At 42.1% G+C, this 14712-nt stretch overlaps 2 protein-coding genes across 5 annotated transcripts in view; one reads left to right on the top strand and one right to left on the bottom strand.

Moving 5' to 3' along the window:
* fanca (FA complementation group A) overlaps positions 1 to 6363 on the top strand; it is a gene marked incomplete at its 5' end in the record, with an annotated part of 25081 nt that extends 18718 nt beyond the window's left edge. Inside the window, 10 exons of the mRNA XM_083916121.1 lie at positions 149 to 208; positions 314 to 418; positions 2199 to 2314; positions 2557 to 2716; positions 2966 to 3028; positions 3735 to 3828; positions 3990 to 4065; positions 5759 to 5909; positions 5994 to 6092; positions 6238 to 6363. Of these exons, the coding sequence (XP_083772247.1) occupies positions 149 to 208; positions 314 to 418; positions 2199 to 2314; positions 2557 to 2716; positions 2966 to 3028; positions 3735 to 3828; positions 3990 to 4065; positions 5759 to 5909; positions 5994 to 6092; positions 6238 to 6336 (1023 nt within the window). The 3' untranslated portion in view covers positions 6337 to 6363. The remainder of the gene's footprint in view (positions 1 to 148; positions 209 to 313; positions 419 to 2198; positions 2315 to 2556; positions 2717 to 2965; positions 3029 to 3734; positions 3829 to 3989; positions 4066 to 5758; positions 5910 to 5993; positions 6093 to 6237) is intronic.
* Positions 6337 to 14712, bottom strand: znf276 (zinc finger protein 276). Of its 4 annotated transcripts, none has more exons than XM_083916820.1 (12): positions 14618 to 14712; positions 13721 to 14033; positions 12257 to 12575; positions 12104 to 12144; positions 11575 to 12000; positions 11054 to 11141; positions 10804 to 10887; positions 10561 to 10680; positions 10318 to 10393; positions 9310 to 9427; positions 8803 to 8902; positions 6337 to 8309 (listed from the first exon to the last, which is right to left on the bottom strand). In XM_083916820.1, exons 2-12 carry the CDS (start codon positions 13968 to 13970, stop codon positions 8012 to 8014), a joined length of 1920 nt encoding a protein of 639 aa, XP_083772946.1. In that variant the 5' UTR covers positions 13971 to 14033; positions 14618 to 14712; the 3' UTR covers positions 6337 to 8011. The 4 variants fall into 4 exon arrangements, with proteins under 4 accessions (XP_083772946.1, XP_083772948.1, XP_083772947.1 ...); XM_083916822.1 differs by having other exon boundaries at positions 11054 to 11135; XM_083916821.1 differs by having other exon boundaries at positions 6338 to 8309; positions 12257 to 12572.

Genomic DNA, 14712 nt, shown 5'->3' with positions numbered 1-14712 from the left:
TTATTTTATTTATTTCTCCTATTTCTGGTCAGCTGTGTGGAAAAGTGCAGTGATTGTGTGTGAGAAATGTCCTTTTTATTATTAAAGTGGACTTAAAAGTGCTCACATCTTTCTTCATCTGCATTCCTCTCCGTCTGTTCATCAACAGAGTAAGGTGTGTTCTCCGGTCGGCTTGCTGTCCTGCCGTCTAACATCACACCTCCTGAGAGTGAGAATCACTTCACTAAAATCTAGAGATGAATAAAAGTTAACATCTGTCTTGCTGTGTTTCCACCGGGTTGAGTAATTGTGCTGTTGTCTGTGCCTTCTCCAGGGTGTGTTGTGTGCCAGTGTACGTTGTGAACGCTCTGTGGAAGAAGTCAACAAAGCCTGGTCTCAGATCAGTTTACGCTGTCCTCTGCTCATGGTCTCCGCAGTGGTATGTTTGTTCTCCATACAGATAATAAACTTGATTAACGTTTCCATGCTGACCTCGAGTCCTACACACTTGGCTGCTGCCAGTATGCTACTGATATGATTTGGATCGGCCTTTTACACGGATGGCATTTTGACATGTCAGGCAGGAAAAGTACAGGTGTAAGTGATAAAACGGGAAGTCTGTGGGGTCTTTAAGGCAAGGCAAGTTTATTTGTATAGCACAATTCAACAACAAGGTTATTCAAAGTGCTTTACATAAAACAATATAAGCATTGGGGAAAAACACATACAATGTCATTTAAAACATATAAATTATAATTTAAAACATAGAACATATCATTTAAAACATACAAAATATCATATAAAACATATAAAAGATACCATAAAACAGAAAATATAATTTAAAACATAAAATATCATCTAAAACATAAAAGATCTTTTAAAACAGTAAAAAGATCATTTAAAACATAAAAGATTGTCAAAAGCAAGAGAAAAGAAGTTACAGTGCTGTCTTCAGTCTTGATTTAAAAGAACTAAGAGTTTCAGCAGACCTGCAGTTTTCTGGAAGTTTGTTCCTGATGTGTGGAGCATAAAAACGGAACTCTGCCTCTCCATGTTTAGTTTTAACCCTGGGACACAGAGCAGACTGAGATCTGAGAGGTATGGATGGTTCGTAGCCATTCAGTGCTTAGTAAACCAACAAAAGTTTGAAATAAATTCTTTGACAGACAGGACGCCAGTGTAAAGACGTGAGGACTGAAGTGATATAATCGACTTTTTTGGTCTTAGTTAAGGACTCGAGCAGCAGTGTTCTGGATTAACTGCATCTGTCTGATGGACTTTTTAGGGAGACCTTCAAAGACACTGTTAGTCAGAACAGTAGTCGAGCCTGCTAAAGATAAATGCATGGGCAAGTTTTTCCAAAACGCCATTTTGTTAGGTATTATATTTTGCAGCTTGTTTTTTTTTTATTATGTATTTGTCCAAAGAGGTTTTACCCTGAAGTTTGCTTGAGTTTAATCATTGAGTAGTAAGTAATAGGATTCAGTGAAGTTTATCAATACACAGGTGTAAAGTTACCTAGCTAACGTGGCTATAGAAGCTTTCAGACACATGGTTGGAGGACCATATTAATAATAAACCTTGCATTGGGTTAGTCACTCAATTCATTCTCCGTCTGTCTGAATGATGCAGTGGTCCACAGAGTTTTCTCAAACTAAGACGGTTTAGTTGTGCTATCTTACAATCGATGCATAGTAAATGTGTGAAAAGTGTCGCTGATGTAACTGGTGAGAACACAAAGTGGCAATGTGGTCTTATAATGTATGGAAAGAGTCTTTAAAAGGTATTGAATTAAACTTCAGGATTCCTGCATACTCCCTGTCAAATGAAAGATATGTAAGACATTTAATGCACAGAGATCGTACACAACACAGAAAGTCGTGGACTGAAGCTACGTTTCAAGCTTGGAGCCTTCCCTGTTTCTTTGTGTTACTATTGACCCTTTGGGGTATAACACCAGTTTCCATTACACCAGTTGATATTTGTTTTGAAGGTTCAATATACAAATAAAAATGACCAGGTAGACAGATGTATTAGGTAAAAATGAAAGGCCATTAGTTATTTACCTTTAATACAACCTAACTGCAACTGGAATTCATAAATCATTAGTGATGCAGACCTCTTAAATGTTGTAGTTTTTTGGGTTCAGGCATCATTTTGATTGTGTGTGTGTGTGTCTGTATGTGTGTGTTTGTTTGTGTGTGTTTGTGTGTGTGTAGCACTGGTGGGACCGTCTGTCTCCAGTGCTGTTGTCACTGTGGCTTCGCCTGCGTGATGGAGCGTCTCTACCGGAGCAGCTGCTGCTCCTCACAGACTGTCAGAAGTGGTCCTGCAGGTAAAGCCTCGTTCTTATATACCTCCATGTCTGATGACCTCACTCCAGAACTGAAGTCAGAACCAACTTAATTGAGTCCAAGTCAAAACCAAGATCAGGTCCAGTAAAGAACTGAATTGATCCAGTCCCCTCTGGATCTCTTGGCTTTCTCCTCAGCTTCCATTTCAACGTCAGTTTTGTCTTTTTGGTGGTTTGTGTGTACGTTGGTTCACTTGGATTTTTTAATTTTGTCTGGTGTTCAGTTTAGAGAAGGGGCTGTCGTCGTCACCAGTGCCAGCAGCTGCAGCTCTGCTGCTGGCCGCCAGCCTGCATCGTGCTTGGCAAGGGCGTACGTGTGACAGCCAGGGCTTCAGTGCTGCCCTCAATCTGCTGCGACCAGAGAGGGGCACACAGCACCGACAGGTGAGAGGAAAGAACTTTCTCATATTCATGTCAATTTTACAAACATAATCTCTATTTACAGTAAGTTATTCCAGAAATAATAGTTTTTTTTTGTTTATAACATGCACCAGGGCCTCATTAGTGTTGGTCTTACATTTTAGACGTGGATTATTCAGTTTAAACATCCACTCCCTCTGTAAACAGCCAGAGGTCGCTTTTGGCACGGTTACCACCTTTCTTATATCTACCTGCTGCTGTCTCTTTGTCCAGGTGCTGGTTTTTCTGCTTTTCCTGTGTGTAAACGACTATCTGTCATCACTCCTGCACCCTCAGGTAATTAATCATAACTTTGTTTAATTGACTCTGCCTGCACTGTCCCAAACAATATCCACCAAGAGGTAATGTTCAGGTGTAGTTGGGAGTTATATGCAGTTAAAGAGACGTGTGTCTGAGGTCTAGCTCCAGTTGATAAACTCGCATATAAGTCATGAGAGGAAAAAAATGTCTTTCTAACTCATTTGTTTATCTAGAATGTCTTTACTCCCCATGAGCCCCACTTAGTCAGCATAGTCTGTTTAATATAAAGTTATAGCCAGGAGACCGTCACCTTAGCTATAACATGTTTATTTGTGAACTTCACAGAGTGAGCAATCTTCTTACACTGAATGAGCATATTTCCCAAAATTATGAACTCACTTTAAGATAATGCAGTTTTACACATTTAGGCTGTACGTACCACCTCAGGCTAAACTACACCTCATGTTTACAAAGTTTTAGCTTCAAATAAAACTCTGAACCAGTTAGGACACAAATAAATGTTTTTTAAATGCTTTTGGGAAATATACAAGTAAGTGTATATGAAGTGCAAATTAAAAATTAAAACAATGAACACTTGAGTTTTCCAGAGCTGGGGGCAGATCTAAGAGCAAGAAATCATCTCCTGTGTGGCAGAAAAGTCTTTAAACACACTATTTGTTCTTTGCTCCTCCGACAGTGGGAGGGAGTCTCTGTAATATTCTGTCTGTGATGGTTTCTGTAGGAGAAGAGCCGTCAGAAGGCCACACGTTTATGCACAGACCTTCTGCTTGTGTTAGTGGACTCTGCTGACTGGCTGCTCATCTTTAAATCAAAGGGTACAGTGTAATATATCTTCTAAAACCACCTCTCAGTTCACTCCACGTGCTCTGTTTTATCCAGTATCTGTCTGGCAGTCACTGTGTCAATTAAATCTAATGTTACAGTAGCACTGACATTAAATGGTTTTGTCCTGCGTATGTTTTTCCCCCAACTTTAGAACAAGGTGTTTACCAGTCCATCACCATGGTGACATCAGATGAACGTATCCGACTGATGCCTTGGGCCTTCTACAGGTTAGTTTTTCAAGTAGTGTATTAACATCATGTTTCCACTTTTAGCGCCAATGTAAATACCAAGGATGCCCCGATCTGACTCTTCCAGTGTTTAATTAGCCTGACTCCCTGGATTACACTGTTGGGATAAAGCCACTGGCTGCTTATTTCAGTCAGCATTCTCCTCTCTCTCCGCTATCTGTTTTGCACCGTTGCTGCATTTGGGGCTTAGCGTCGCCCAAGACGATTCTGATTGGTTTTTAAGGGCATACTCACACTGTCCTTCCAGACCGCGACCCGGGCTTTAGGGTACGTGTCCCCCCTCCCTCTCCCCCCCGCGCCCCAGCCCCGTTTGTACTCACACTGCCAGGGCCGGCCAATGCTTCTTGCTGTCCATACGCCATCACGCCGTAACAGTCACACGCATTGATCGCGTGTGTGTGGCTTTGTTTACAAATCTTTCCATAGACCTCGGAGTTTTTGTGCGTCTTGTCGACTGTTTTTGAATATTTTTATCCGACCAAATCTGCAGTAAACACTCCACCTCCGCATCACACCAAGATGAACCTTTCACCGCCATTGTTGTTGTTGTTAAATGTCCGCGCATGGTCCGTCCTTCTACTTACATGTCCGAACAGGCGGACATAACGCTACTGCCGTAGGGCTCGTGCTCGTACACGTGCGCACGCTCGTGCTCGTACATGTGCAAGCGGCTGAAGGACAGTGTGAGTACGCCCTAAAGCAAGTCAGAATGTTTTTTTCCTCCTATCCCTAAATGATACATTGTGCAGCCAGACTTTTCTCCAGTGCATACAGCTCAATGGAGATGATTACAAAGCAAGACCAGTGTTTCATTAATAAGCTTTGTGCCTCACTGTGTGGAAGTGACTGGGATCATTCTTTTATGTGTAAAAGGCAACATCAGGATTGACTTAAACATTGATTTCCTCACATCTGTCATCATCTGCAACCGCTTATCCCTGGATTGCAGGGGGCTGGAGCCAATTCCAGCTGACAATAGGCGTGAGGCGTGGTTCACCCTGGACAGGACGCCAGTCTATCAATTTTGTTTTATTTACAGTGCCAAATCATAGAGTAGAGATAGTTATCTCAAGACACTTTACATACAGAGGTCAAGACCACACTCGATGATTTATTCATGATTTACAGAGACACAATCCCCCCATGAGCAGCAACAAGTCGCACTATGTTTAATAAAAATAGTTATAATCATTATATACAGTATTAATCCAGCAATCCTGTGCACACCGTTGCGACGAAAAAAATTTCCTTTAACAGGCAGGACCGTCGAACAATTTCCTAACATAGTAAAACAAAATGTATCAGATACACAGACATATATTTAATGAATTATTCCTTATATTAATTATAATAAAGAACTGAACTGAATAGATCTCCTCATTGTCAAAATACCTCACCCAGACATTTGAGTATCATTAGTCAGTACTAGTTATCCTCGCAAGGCCATTTATCAGCCAATGGATTTAGATTTTCCATGAACAGACCTAAGTAGTCAATAGGAAATTACACTTAACCAAACCTATTTGAAATGCATCAGGCTGTGAATGTGCAAGATGAGCTTCTGTGGGTAATTCTACTCTCCTGATGTACTGTATGTACAAGTCTTAAAAAAATAACTTTTATAAATAACGTTTATCTGCAGTTACATTTCATAACGTGTGTGTGTGTGTAGCCTGCTGCTCAAGCAGAGTGCTGAGCTGCTCCAGAGAGCTGTGCGTTGTCCAGGGTTCCTCCATACTGCCGTCCTTTGCTACATCAGTCTGCTGCAGCTTTTCCTGGATGGACACACACTCACAGCAGCCACTGAACCTGCTGACGATCAGGTGAGCGAGCCTGCGTTGATGGTTCACATCAGGGTTTATGGCTTATATGACGGTTTATGTCAAACCTGGGAATTCTGTTGTCAGATGGAGTCTTTCCAGATTCTGAGCCACACCAAGCAGTTTCTCCTGAGAGCGATCTCGCAGACATCTCCAACTGCTCTGTCCTCCAGTCAGCTCAGACAGGTAACCAACACACACATACATCTGTACTGTGCCTCTTGGTAAGCTCTTCTACAGACAGCATTCATTTATCTCTCCCACGCTCTTCTGTCTCATCTTCATCGCTTCGTCCTGTCTGGTCTCTCTGCTGGTGGGTTTCCTGGTCCAGCTGGAGTCCCAGTGTGCAGACCTGGACCCAGAGGTGGCAGCAGCTCTCTCTGTGCACCTGGACCCTCACAGCCTCAGCCCAGAGATGGACTTCCTCTGAAACTGCCTAAAGTGACCTGTGACACCCACTTAGCTGTAAACTCTTCTCCACTTCTTCAAGCTTTGGAGGCATCTCTTTGACAGCAATGGTTACAGCAGGTACTTCATCCAACTTTACATCTGACAGAAACATGCACCTCTGGTAATATTTGTTTGAGTTACCAGTTAGGTCTAAATACTCAGCTTTGTAAAAACTTCTACATTTTATTTGTCTTTTTTATACATAATGCACACAGAACTTTATTATACACTTGTACATCCCAAGCCCTTTTCAGTGTTTACAATACAGATAAAACTCTTAGAAAGGGGTACTTAGCATTGTAATAACTTAATTAAAACCAACAGTGACTGAATAAAACTGAATGTTTTTGTAAATCATTCTGCACAACTATTTGCACTGTGAGGAGGTTACAAAGCACATACAAATGCTTCACATATATTAACGTAACAAGAACATTGCATTATAGGACTTACAACAGAACAGTTTATATGTGGCTGCGATTGTGTCCGTCAGCAAACCAGGTAAAACTCTGTATCGATCCATATAGTCCACCGGCAGTGTAGAACCATCTTTACATCAGATCTGTAACAGGCCCCACAAGGCTGTCGTCTTCGAGTTATAATCCTTCAGATTTTCAAGAAATCAAACCAGTTTTTGATACTTTATTTTAGGATTGCCCCCTTTTCATTCTGTAATTAGCTCTTTATACATTATGTTTTGGCCGAGTTCATCATTCCCACGCCGGATTCATTGAATGTACAGTATGTGGGATTGACCATGTAACATGAAGCATGTAGTACAGTGTCACTGTTTGTAATTTGATCTTGTTGATGTTTACTGTTGAGCTGTATTAAATTACTGTTGATGGTAACTGAACATTACATACTGCTGCAGCTTCACATTAAAAGCATTCAATTGGCAAAACACACAGAAGCTTTTATTGTGAAGCAGATACAGGAAACACAATGCAAAAATGTCACTGAGGTAAGCACTGACTGCGATGATTTGGGCATTTGGACAGCAGATCTATTTTTTTTTATGCACTCCACAGCTGGGTAACTAACTTCACTGTGTCCTGCTGTTGTGTGGAGAACGACTCTCACTATGTGCAGCATACATTTGGATTCAAGTTATTATTATTGAGTGACTGTAATAAACCGGTGTGACTTTGTTTGCGCTGTAAACAGATGTGCCAGCTGCTGGTATACCAGTGGCTATTTTTTATTAAGTCCCTGTTTAGTTCATGCTACAAAACATTCCTCCTGTGGACTCTTGGATCCTAAGATTCATAAAGGTTGCACTGCAGTGTTTGTAGTTACACGTGAAGGAATGCATGCTGCTTCCCCAAAAGCTTAAACCTAAACTTGTGTATGCATGTTCGGAAGCTGTCCTGACAATGGAAGATTAGGTTTGGAATGAAAAGTGGTACTTAAACTGTTTAGAGCTTTCTACAAGATAGTTAATATTTGTCAGTGAAACTTTGAAGACAACAGTTTGTTGTTGTTGTTTGTTGTGTTGTAGCTGATTGCTACATTGGTCGAGAACTGAGATAAACATCTGTCCGAGCCCGGCCCATGACCTGAATGTAAAAACACAGAAACTACAGTACAGGTTGTCAGAACTGGGAAACTCTGAGAGTTTATGTGCCCATGGAGCAGACCTGGACTCCCTGTCGTCATCTGTCCTGGTCTTGCTGAACCACCTCCCCTGTCAGAGTAATGGTGTGCAGGTCAGAGTACGGCGGTGGCGGCTGCTGCTGCTGCTGCTGCTCCTCCTCCTCGTTGCTGCCTCTCTGAACCTTGGCCTGAATCAGCGGGTGAACCATAGACATGTGGACGTTGAGGTTGTGGGCCTTCTCGAAACGCTTCCTGCACATCACACACTCAAAATCCAGGTCGGCCTCCGCTTTGTGTTTGGTCATGTGGTATTTAAGCGACGCTCGCTGGCGACACTGGAAGCCACACACCTCACATCTGAAAGGGAAGAAAAAAAAACAACAATATTTACAGCCTGTGTCTTCTGTTTTTGCTTAAAAATTTGAACTCTAAATGAGCCACTGAAATCGATTAATAAAACACATGCAGCACAGAATTCTGCGTCACTTCAACTAGTTTGAAGTTGTCTTGTTGGTGAATGCTGAACTGAACATATCTGTTGACGTTCACTCATGAAAGATATGGACATTCACGCACTGTTTTGCAGCACTGGGCGTGTTCTCCCATCCATATGTGTTTGCCTCAAACTGAACCTGTTTCAGTGGCTATTTAGATGCAGCTACCGGTACTGCTGAAAAAACAAGTCTTAACGGCATCTACATCGGCAAAAGATACGACACATCAAGGTGAAGCCTCCAGGAGGAGGTTCTACTGAGAAGAATAGCTCGGAGAAGCTCATTTAAAAACAAACAAAAAAATAAAGACATTCATGTGAACTAGCTAATTTTAACCTGTGCGTATCAGTACTTACTGAAGTGGCTTGGCCCCTGAATGCCTCATCTGGTGAACCGAAAGGTGTTTCCTCTGTTTGAACGTTTGGCCGCACTGGTCACAAATGTAGTTCCTCTCCTCTGGAAACACAGATGACAAACGTAAGTACGAGCCAAAACAAATGAACTGAACTGGTGGAACAGCCTGTGTAACATGGCACATCCATTCAGATTCAAGTTTCGTCTTCAATCATTCAAACCCATTCATCCATTACAGCAAAACAAGTGGAGAAGGTATTGACTTTTCATGAAAGAAAAAGTGGATGTAGATCCTCTTTGTCTGTACTTATTGCTGTCCTTGTGCTGCAACTGAATTTCTCCTCTGGGGATCAATAAAGCTTTATCTAAATATTTTCCCTTGTCTTTTTCATGCAAAAGCCAGATCCTCCGCCCCCCACCTCCCGTAGAAGATGCTGCTGCCCCAACAAATATAAAATACACCACTTCTCCACTCCGTCACTCTGCAGCCCCTTTTTCTTTGACCTCACCTGTGTGGATTAGTTTGACGTGTCGCTGCAGGTAGCGGTCGATCATGAACACCTTGTTGCAGCCAGGATGAGGGCAGGGTCGCTCTTTTACCTCCTCATGATGCTCCTTGATGTGCTTCTGAAAACCCACCCGATGAGAAAAAGCAGTCATTTATACGGTCATCAGCAGAGAGTACTGAAACTTAAAGCAGGATCTGAGCGTGTGGAGAACAAGGACTGTCTCGTTTGAGGGTGGATTAAAACAATATGGTTCTTGTTCTCTTAACAAGTTAGGTCAGACCCACAATGTATCGGGCGATATCTCCAAAACCTCTGCATATCTGGATAACCATATATGTCATGATATTATAGCATGTTTTCTGGTAATTCAGTAATTTTATTAAGAACCATAGTAAAAAAGGAACAAAATGTGTAAGGATCACAACGTAACGCAGCGTCCAAATGACATAAATGCTGTCATAACACAGTTCAGCTGCTGTTTTTTTCAACATCACAATATAAACAAGATAGGAAAAATATATATTTATTTTTGTATTGTTTTGACAGTATATATATATATATATATATATATATATCTTGCTTATACCATATCGCCCAGCAGAGCTAGCCAATATGGAAGAAGGCGACAGAAGAACTTTATCTGAGTATATCAGGATATCTGCTCACATGTGATCCTGTTAATCGTCATAACATTAAACTGTGGTAAATAAGGCAAAGTTTGATTATATAAAACCAAAAATGCTGATCAAATGATATTAAGATAACATTTCCTGTGAAGTTTGAGGTCATGTGCTTGTTGTCAGATAAGAAGACATTAATGGTTTTCATCACCATATTGAATTATCGCCCAGCCCTAATTCAAAAGTAGATTAAAAGTGATTCATTTATATATTAATAATAATAAATTAGCTTGCTATAGGTTGGACACCCAATACTAAGTCCAGAAGCATCCCCAATAGTAATATACACCATTATTGATTTAAGTACTGGACATCTGTAAGTTCTGACCTTCAGACCATCCGGAGTTTTATAGACGGCTGTACAGCCCTGGTACGGACACTTGTAGATGTTGGGCAGCTCCTCTCTGAAAATACAAACACAATAGTAGTTATCAATACACATGAATGCTAAACAAAGTTATAACTGAAGCAAAGCATGGACTAAAAAACGTTTGAACAAAGCAGAAGATACACTGCATACTTGTGTATTAAAGGAAATCGAGGACTCAAGTTGTGTAATGTGCATATGTACCCTTTGGGTTTGAACTTGTTCTTCCAGCCAGGTTTGGGTCCAGGTTTTTTTTTTATTTTGGGCTCCTCCAGGGCCTTGGGGCTGCTTCTTCTCTTGTTGGGGACGGTCACCCTGCGAGCTCTGGTAGGGGGAGAGAACGGTACGTTGAACACAGTAGCTGGGTTTCTGTCTGGTGTCATTTTCATACCATCTCTGCTGTTTTAGTAGAAACAACAACCTTCGATTAAGAACATGTTTACCCACCTCTTGTCTGAGTACGGCTCGAACAGCTCATTATCTGATAACTCTCCTTTTCTACTCTCCTCAAAGTCATCCTCTGAGATCACCCTAGACACACAGTTACAGTTCTTGTAAATGTTACAGCCTTTTATCAATCAGAGCACTTTCAAAGGCAGAGGAGCGCCAAAAAAACTACAGACATTGAGGTTTTCTCTCACCAATTTGTGGTTATAAGAGGAAAGGACAGATAATAAAGATAAACAGTGTGAGTCACCTGTCAGACAGATCACTGTCAGCAGCCCTGTCCTCCAGCTGGGCCAGAGCAGGAGAAAACGCCTCCTCATGACCTGTAAAATCTACACCTGGGGAAACCACAACCATGATTCATCCATGATCATAATTTGTTCAAAGTGATCGTGAGTATTCAGCACAGTTACTCATTGATTTGAAACATCATGCATTTATTGAACCTCAGTGGATTTTATTTACCTTTTAAATATATATTCAACTAAAAAGACAAAAAAAATGTAAATAAAATGAGATGAATCATAAAATAGAATATATAAATACACAATTAATTCGATCAAATATGTGGTAGTGCACTGCCACATTCAACATTTAGTTCAACTATATTCTACAAATGCGCTTGATTTACAACACAAGAGAAAACAAGTGCATCACTGTGAAACACCAGGATATCTATATAATCGTTTTATCTCGATTACCTTGTTTTCATGATCGTCAGAAGAACATATAATCTGATCAATCACCCAGCCCTACTATCGTCAGTCTCACCTTCAGTGTTGCTGGTCCAGTCAGCCAGCGCTGAGCTCGGAGTCTGTACTGTGACTGCAGGTGGACGGTGTTGAGCCAGCGTGTGTATACTTTCCACTGAGGTCCTTCCATTCCCCCTGGGATGCGCTTCTTCATCTTCCTCCTCCTGCTCCTCCTCCTCAAACATCATTCCTTCACCATTACCGCTCCCCAACGCTCCACTGCTCAAGCTCATCGTGAACCCTGGGTTGGTAGCGGTTGGGCACCGAGTATCCATGGTGTATCTGTGACCATCAACGCAACCCCACACGGCCTTAACGGATCCCCAGCACTGGCCCTCAAGCACCTCCTTCAGGTTGGGACAGGAGCGGCAGGCCTCTCCGTGGCTGTGAGCCCAGGACACCAGGCTGTGGAGGCACTTAGGGTCTGAGGTAAAGGACTGTGGTGCTGAGAGAAAACAGCAGAATGTCTCAACAGGGTAATGTCATCATTTAACTTGTGTTTTTGTCATTTCTGTAAGCAACAACAAATAAGAATTGCTTTTATTTACTTTGTAAGCAATGGGTTACTGAGGCCTCTGGACACTTCTTCCTGAAATAGAAACAAACAGTTGCTTATATTTGTAGATTTTCTACGGTCGGAATGCTGCAATAAGTACACACTATTAATATCACACTCGGGTAGATTTCATACTTGGACTCACCAGCTTTTGAGGCTCTCTTTCCCGACCGGTGGGAGGTTGACTGTCTGCAGAAACCTGACCAGGATGCTGTGGCACTTGTAGAACTTGGAGTGGCATTTCTTGCAGATAAACTCTGATAACCGGGGGTCACGGTCCAACTGGACCCCAACCAGTCGCTGGAAGTCTGAGTGGAATAAGAGGGGTGACTGGGCCGCTGCGTCTGACTCATCGTCAACAATATCAATGGAATCCTGAGGCCACCTGTTGAAGGCGTGCCGCAAGCTGCGTGGAGAGAACTTCCCATGGCAGAGCCGACAGACAGCCGTTGATAATCTTCCTGCTGGGAGAAATAACATTTCAGTGTCTATCTAAAAAAGAAAGTGTTAGTTATCCTCCAGCAAAGGGATGCTATTCCAGATGATTCAGGCGGAGGACCTTGAGTTCAAGAAGGTTATCTTTATTTAAATGAAAAAGACATCACAGAAAAATCCACTGAAACTGTTTATGTCAAACGTCGATACAAAACATTTCTTAGGATGTTGTATTTACAGTTAAGACAGTCTACAAATCAGTATAAATCTCATCTCATCTCATTTTCAACCTCTAATCGCGGGGGCAGCAGCTTTAGCAGGGGACCCCAAACTTCCCTTTCCCGGGCCACATTAACCAGCTCTAACTGGGGGATCCTGAGGCGTTCCCAGGCCAGTGTGGAGATATAATCTCTCCACCTGGTCCTGGGTCTTCCCCGAGGCCTCCTCCCAGCTGGACGTGCCTGGAACACCTCCCTAGGGAGGCGCCCAGGGGGCATCCTTACTAGATGCCCGAACCACCTCAACTGGCTCCTTTCAACGCTAAGGAGCAGCGGCTCTACTCCGAGTTCCTCACGAATGGCTGAACTTCTCACCCTCTCTCTAAGGGAGACTCCAGCCACCCTCCTGAGAAAACCCATTTCGGCCGCTTGTACCTGAGACCTCGTTCTTTCGGTCATGTCAAATCAGTGTACATGCTTTGGAAAAAAAACGTTTTTGTGCCCCTGGTAGTCCAGCATAGATCCAATAGCAGCATTTTGTTAAATAATTATCCACTTTCCACTGTTTACTGCCATAAACAGAACATTGGTGACAGCAGAACATTTTAAGGGGACAGATAGGGGAGAGAAAGTTGAACATTTTTGCTGATAAGCAAAGCATATTCAGCTTCCTTTGAATGGGGTTTGACAAGATAGGATCAACTTTACCTTTCCCACCCCGTGTAAATTCTTGTTACAGCAGCTCAAGAGTTTACAAAAGCAAACGAAAAAAGCGACAAAAGTGATACATGGTAGAAACACAAATGAAAAAACTGAATAAAGAGATATATACTCACATGAAATATCACTGAATAAAAGCTACTACACATCATTGCAGATTGGTGTGACTTTCTCTCTCTCCAAGACCAGACACATGTTTGTACACAAACACATCAGGCTGATACTGAGACACTCACCTGAAGATCGTGACTTTCCCTCTGGATGTTTGGGAGTGTCGTCAGCTGCTGTCCCACTGCAGTCTGAGCCGAACTTAGCAGCCTTGTCGTTTACGGCGCTGTCGTAGTAGAAAATGTCTGTGGTTACGGGGACAGTCTTCCGAGGTCTCCCTCTGTTTCCAGGCGGCTTCTTCGCCTCACTGACGCTCGCTGTCGTTTGCGTCTGCCGTGAAGTCTCGGATGACTTTGGACGTCTGCTTTTCTTCTTCATATTTTATTCTGGACTTGGACTCTCAGCAGCTGATCCGATGATGGAGCCCTGCTGCCTAGGTCACTGTAGAGATTTGCAACATAGGCCCAAGTTCCAATGAGTTTGTTTTAAAAAATATTTAAACAATGCATTACCTTAAAATTACATATAATGAAAGTTTTATTTAGTTATGTGCAAAAATATGTTCTTATTTATTTGTCTTCGAGTAAGCTGCTGTTTCTTTGCACCAGCATGTTTTTCCCCCTCCATTTTAAACATTCATACTGTACATTTGTGCTAAGTTAACATGTTATTATGTTGCAATAACCAGCAGTGTGTCTTCATCTAAAACACCACCTGGTCTGGTTCCATGCCCTCTGCTGTACCGTTTCATGACTACAACGTGACACAGAAAAACAACAAGAAGCAGTAGCACATTAAAAACCTTGCTGACTTGTAGGTTAACGAGAGCTTCATAAGATATACATCATTTTGAAACAGCTTCACTTCTCCAGTGTCATTTCATGAAGCTAACGTGGACGTTAGCTGGTTAGCCCGAGCAGCCTGAATGAGCCTGCTGCGTTTGCTGTCACCAAGTTCTGTGGTTATTATGAAGAATAATAACAATAATAACAATAATAATAATGCAGTCCTGTGGCTGAGCCTACCGTCAAATCCTAGCACCTGAAGTTCATGTTAATTCGGACACAGAAGATAGTTTTCATGAGCCAGTGAACAGCTCTGTTGTGTCAACGATGCTCAG

Source organism: Echiichthys vipera (assembly GCF_963691815.1).
Source record: "Echiichthys vipera genome assembly, chromosome: 7".
Classification (NCBI taxonomy): Eukaryota; Metazoa; Chordata; class Actinopteri; order Perciformes; family Trachinidae; genus Echiichthys; species Echiichthys vipera.
The sequence above is the reverse complement of the archived record's forward strand: the minus strand, read 5'-3'. Positions and strand labels throughout refer to the sequence as shown.

What these genes read in the sequence shown, in the direction of transcription:
- znf276 (XM_083916820.1), bottom strand. Translation starts at nt 13,970, where the DNA reads ATGAAGAAGAAAAGCAGACGTCCAAAGTCATCCGAGACTTCACGGCAG. An exon ending in GGGAAAGTCACGATCTTCAG is followed by an intron (nt 12,576 to 13,720) that starts GTGAGTGTCTCA and finishes TATTTCTCCCAG; the next exon opens with CAGGAAGATTATCAACGGCT. An exon ending in GAGCCGTACTCAGACAAGAG is followed by an intron (nt 10,681 to 10,803) that starts GTGGGTAAACAT and finishes TCCCCCTACCAG; the next exon opens with AGCTCGCAGGGTGACCGTCC.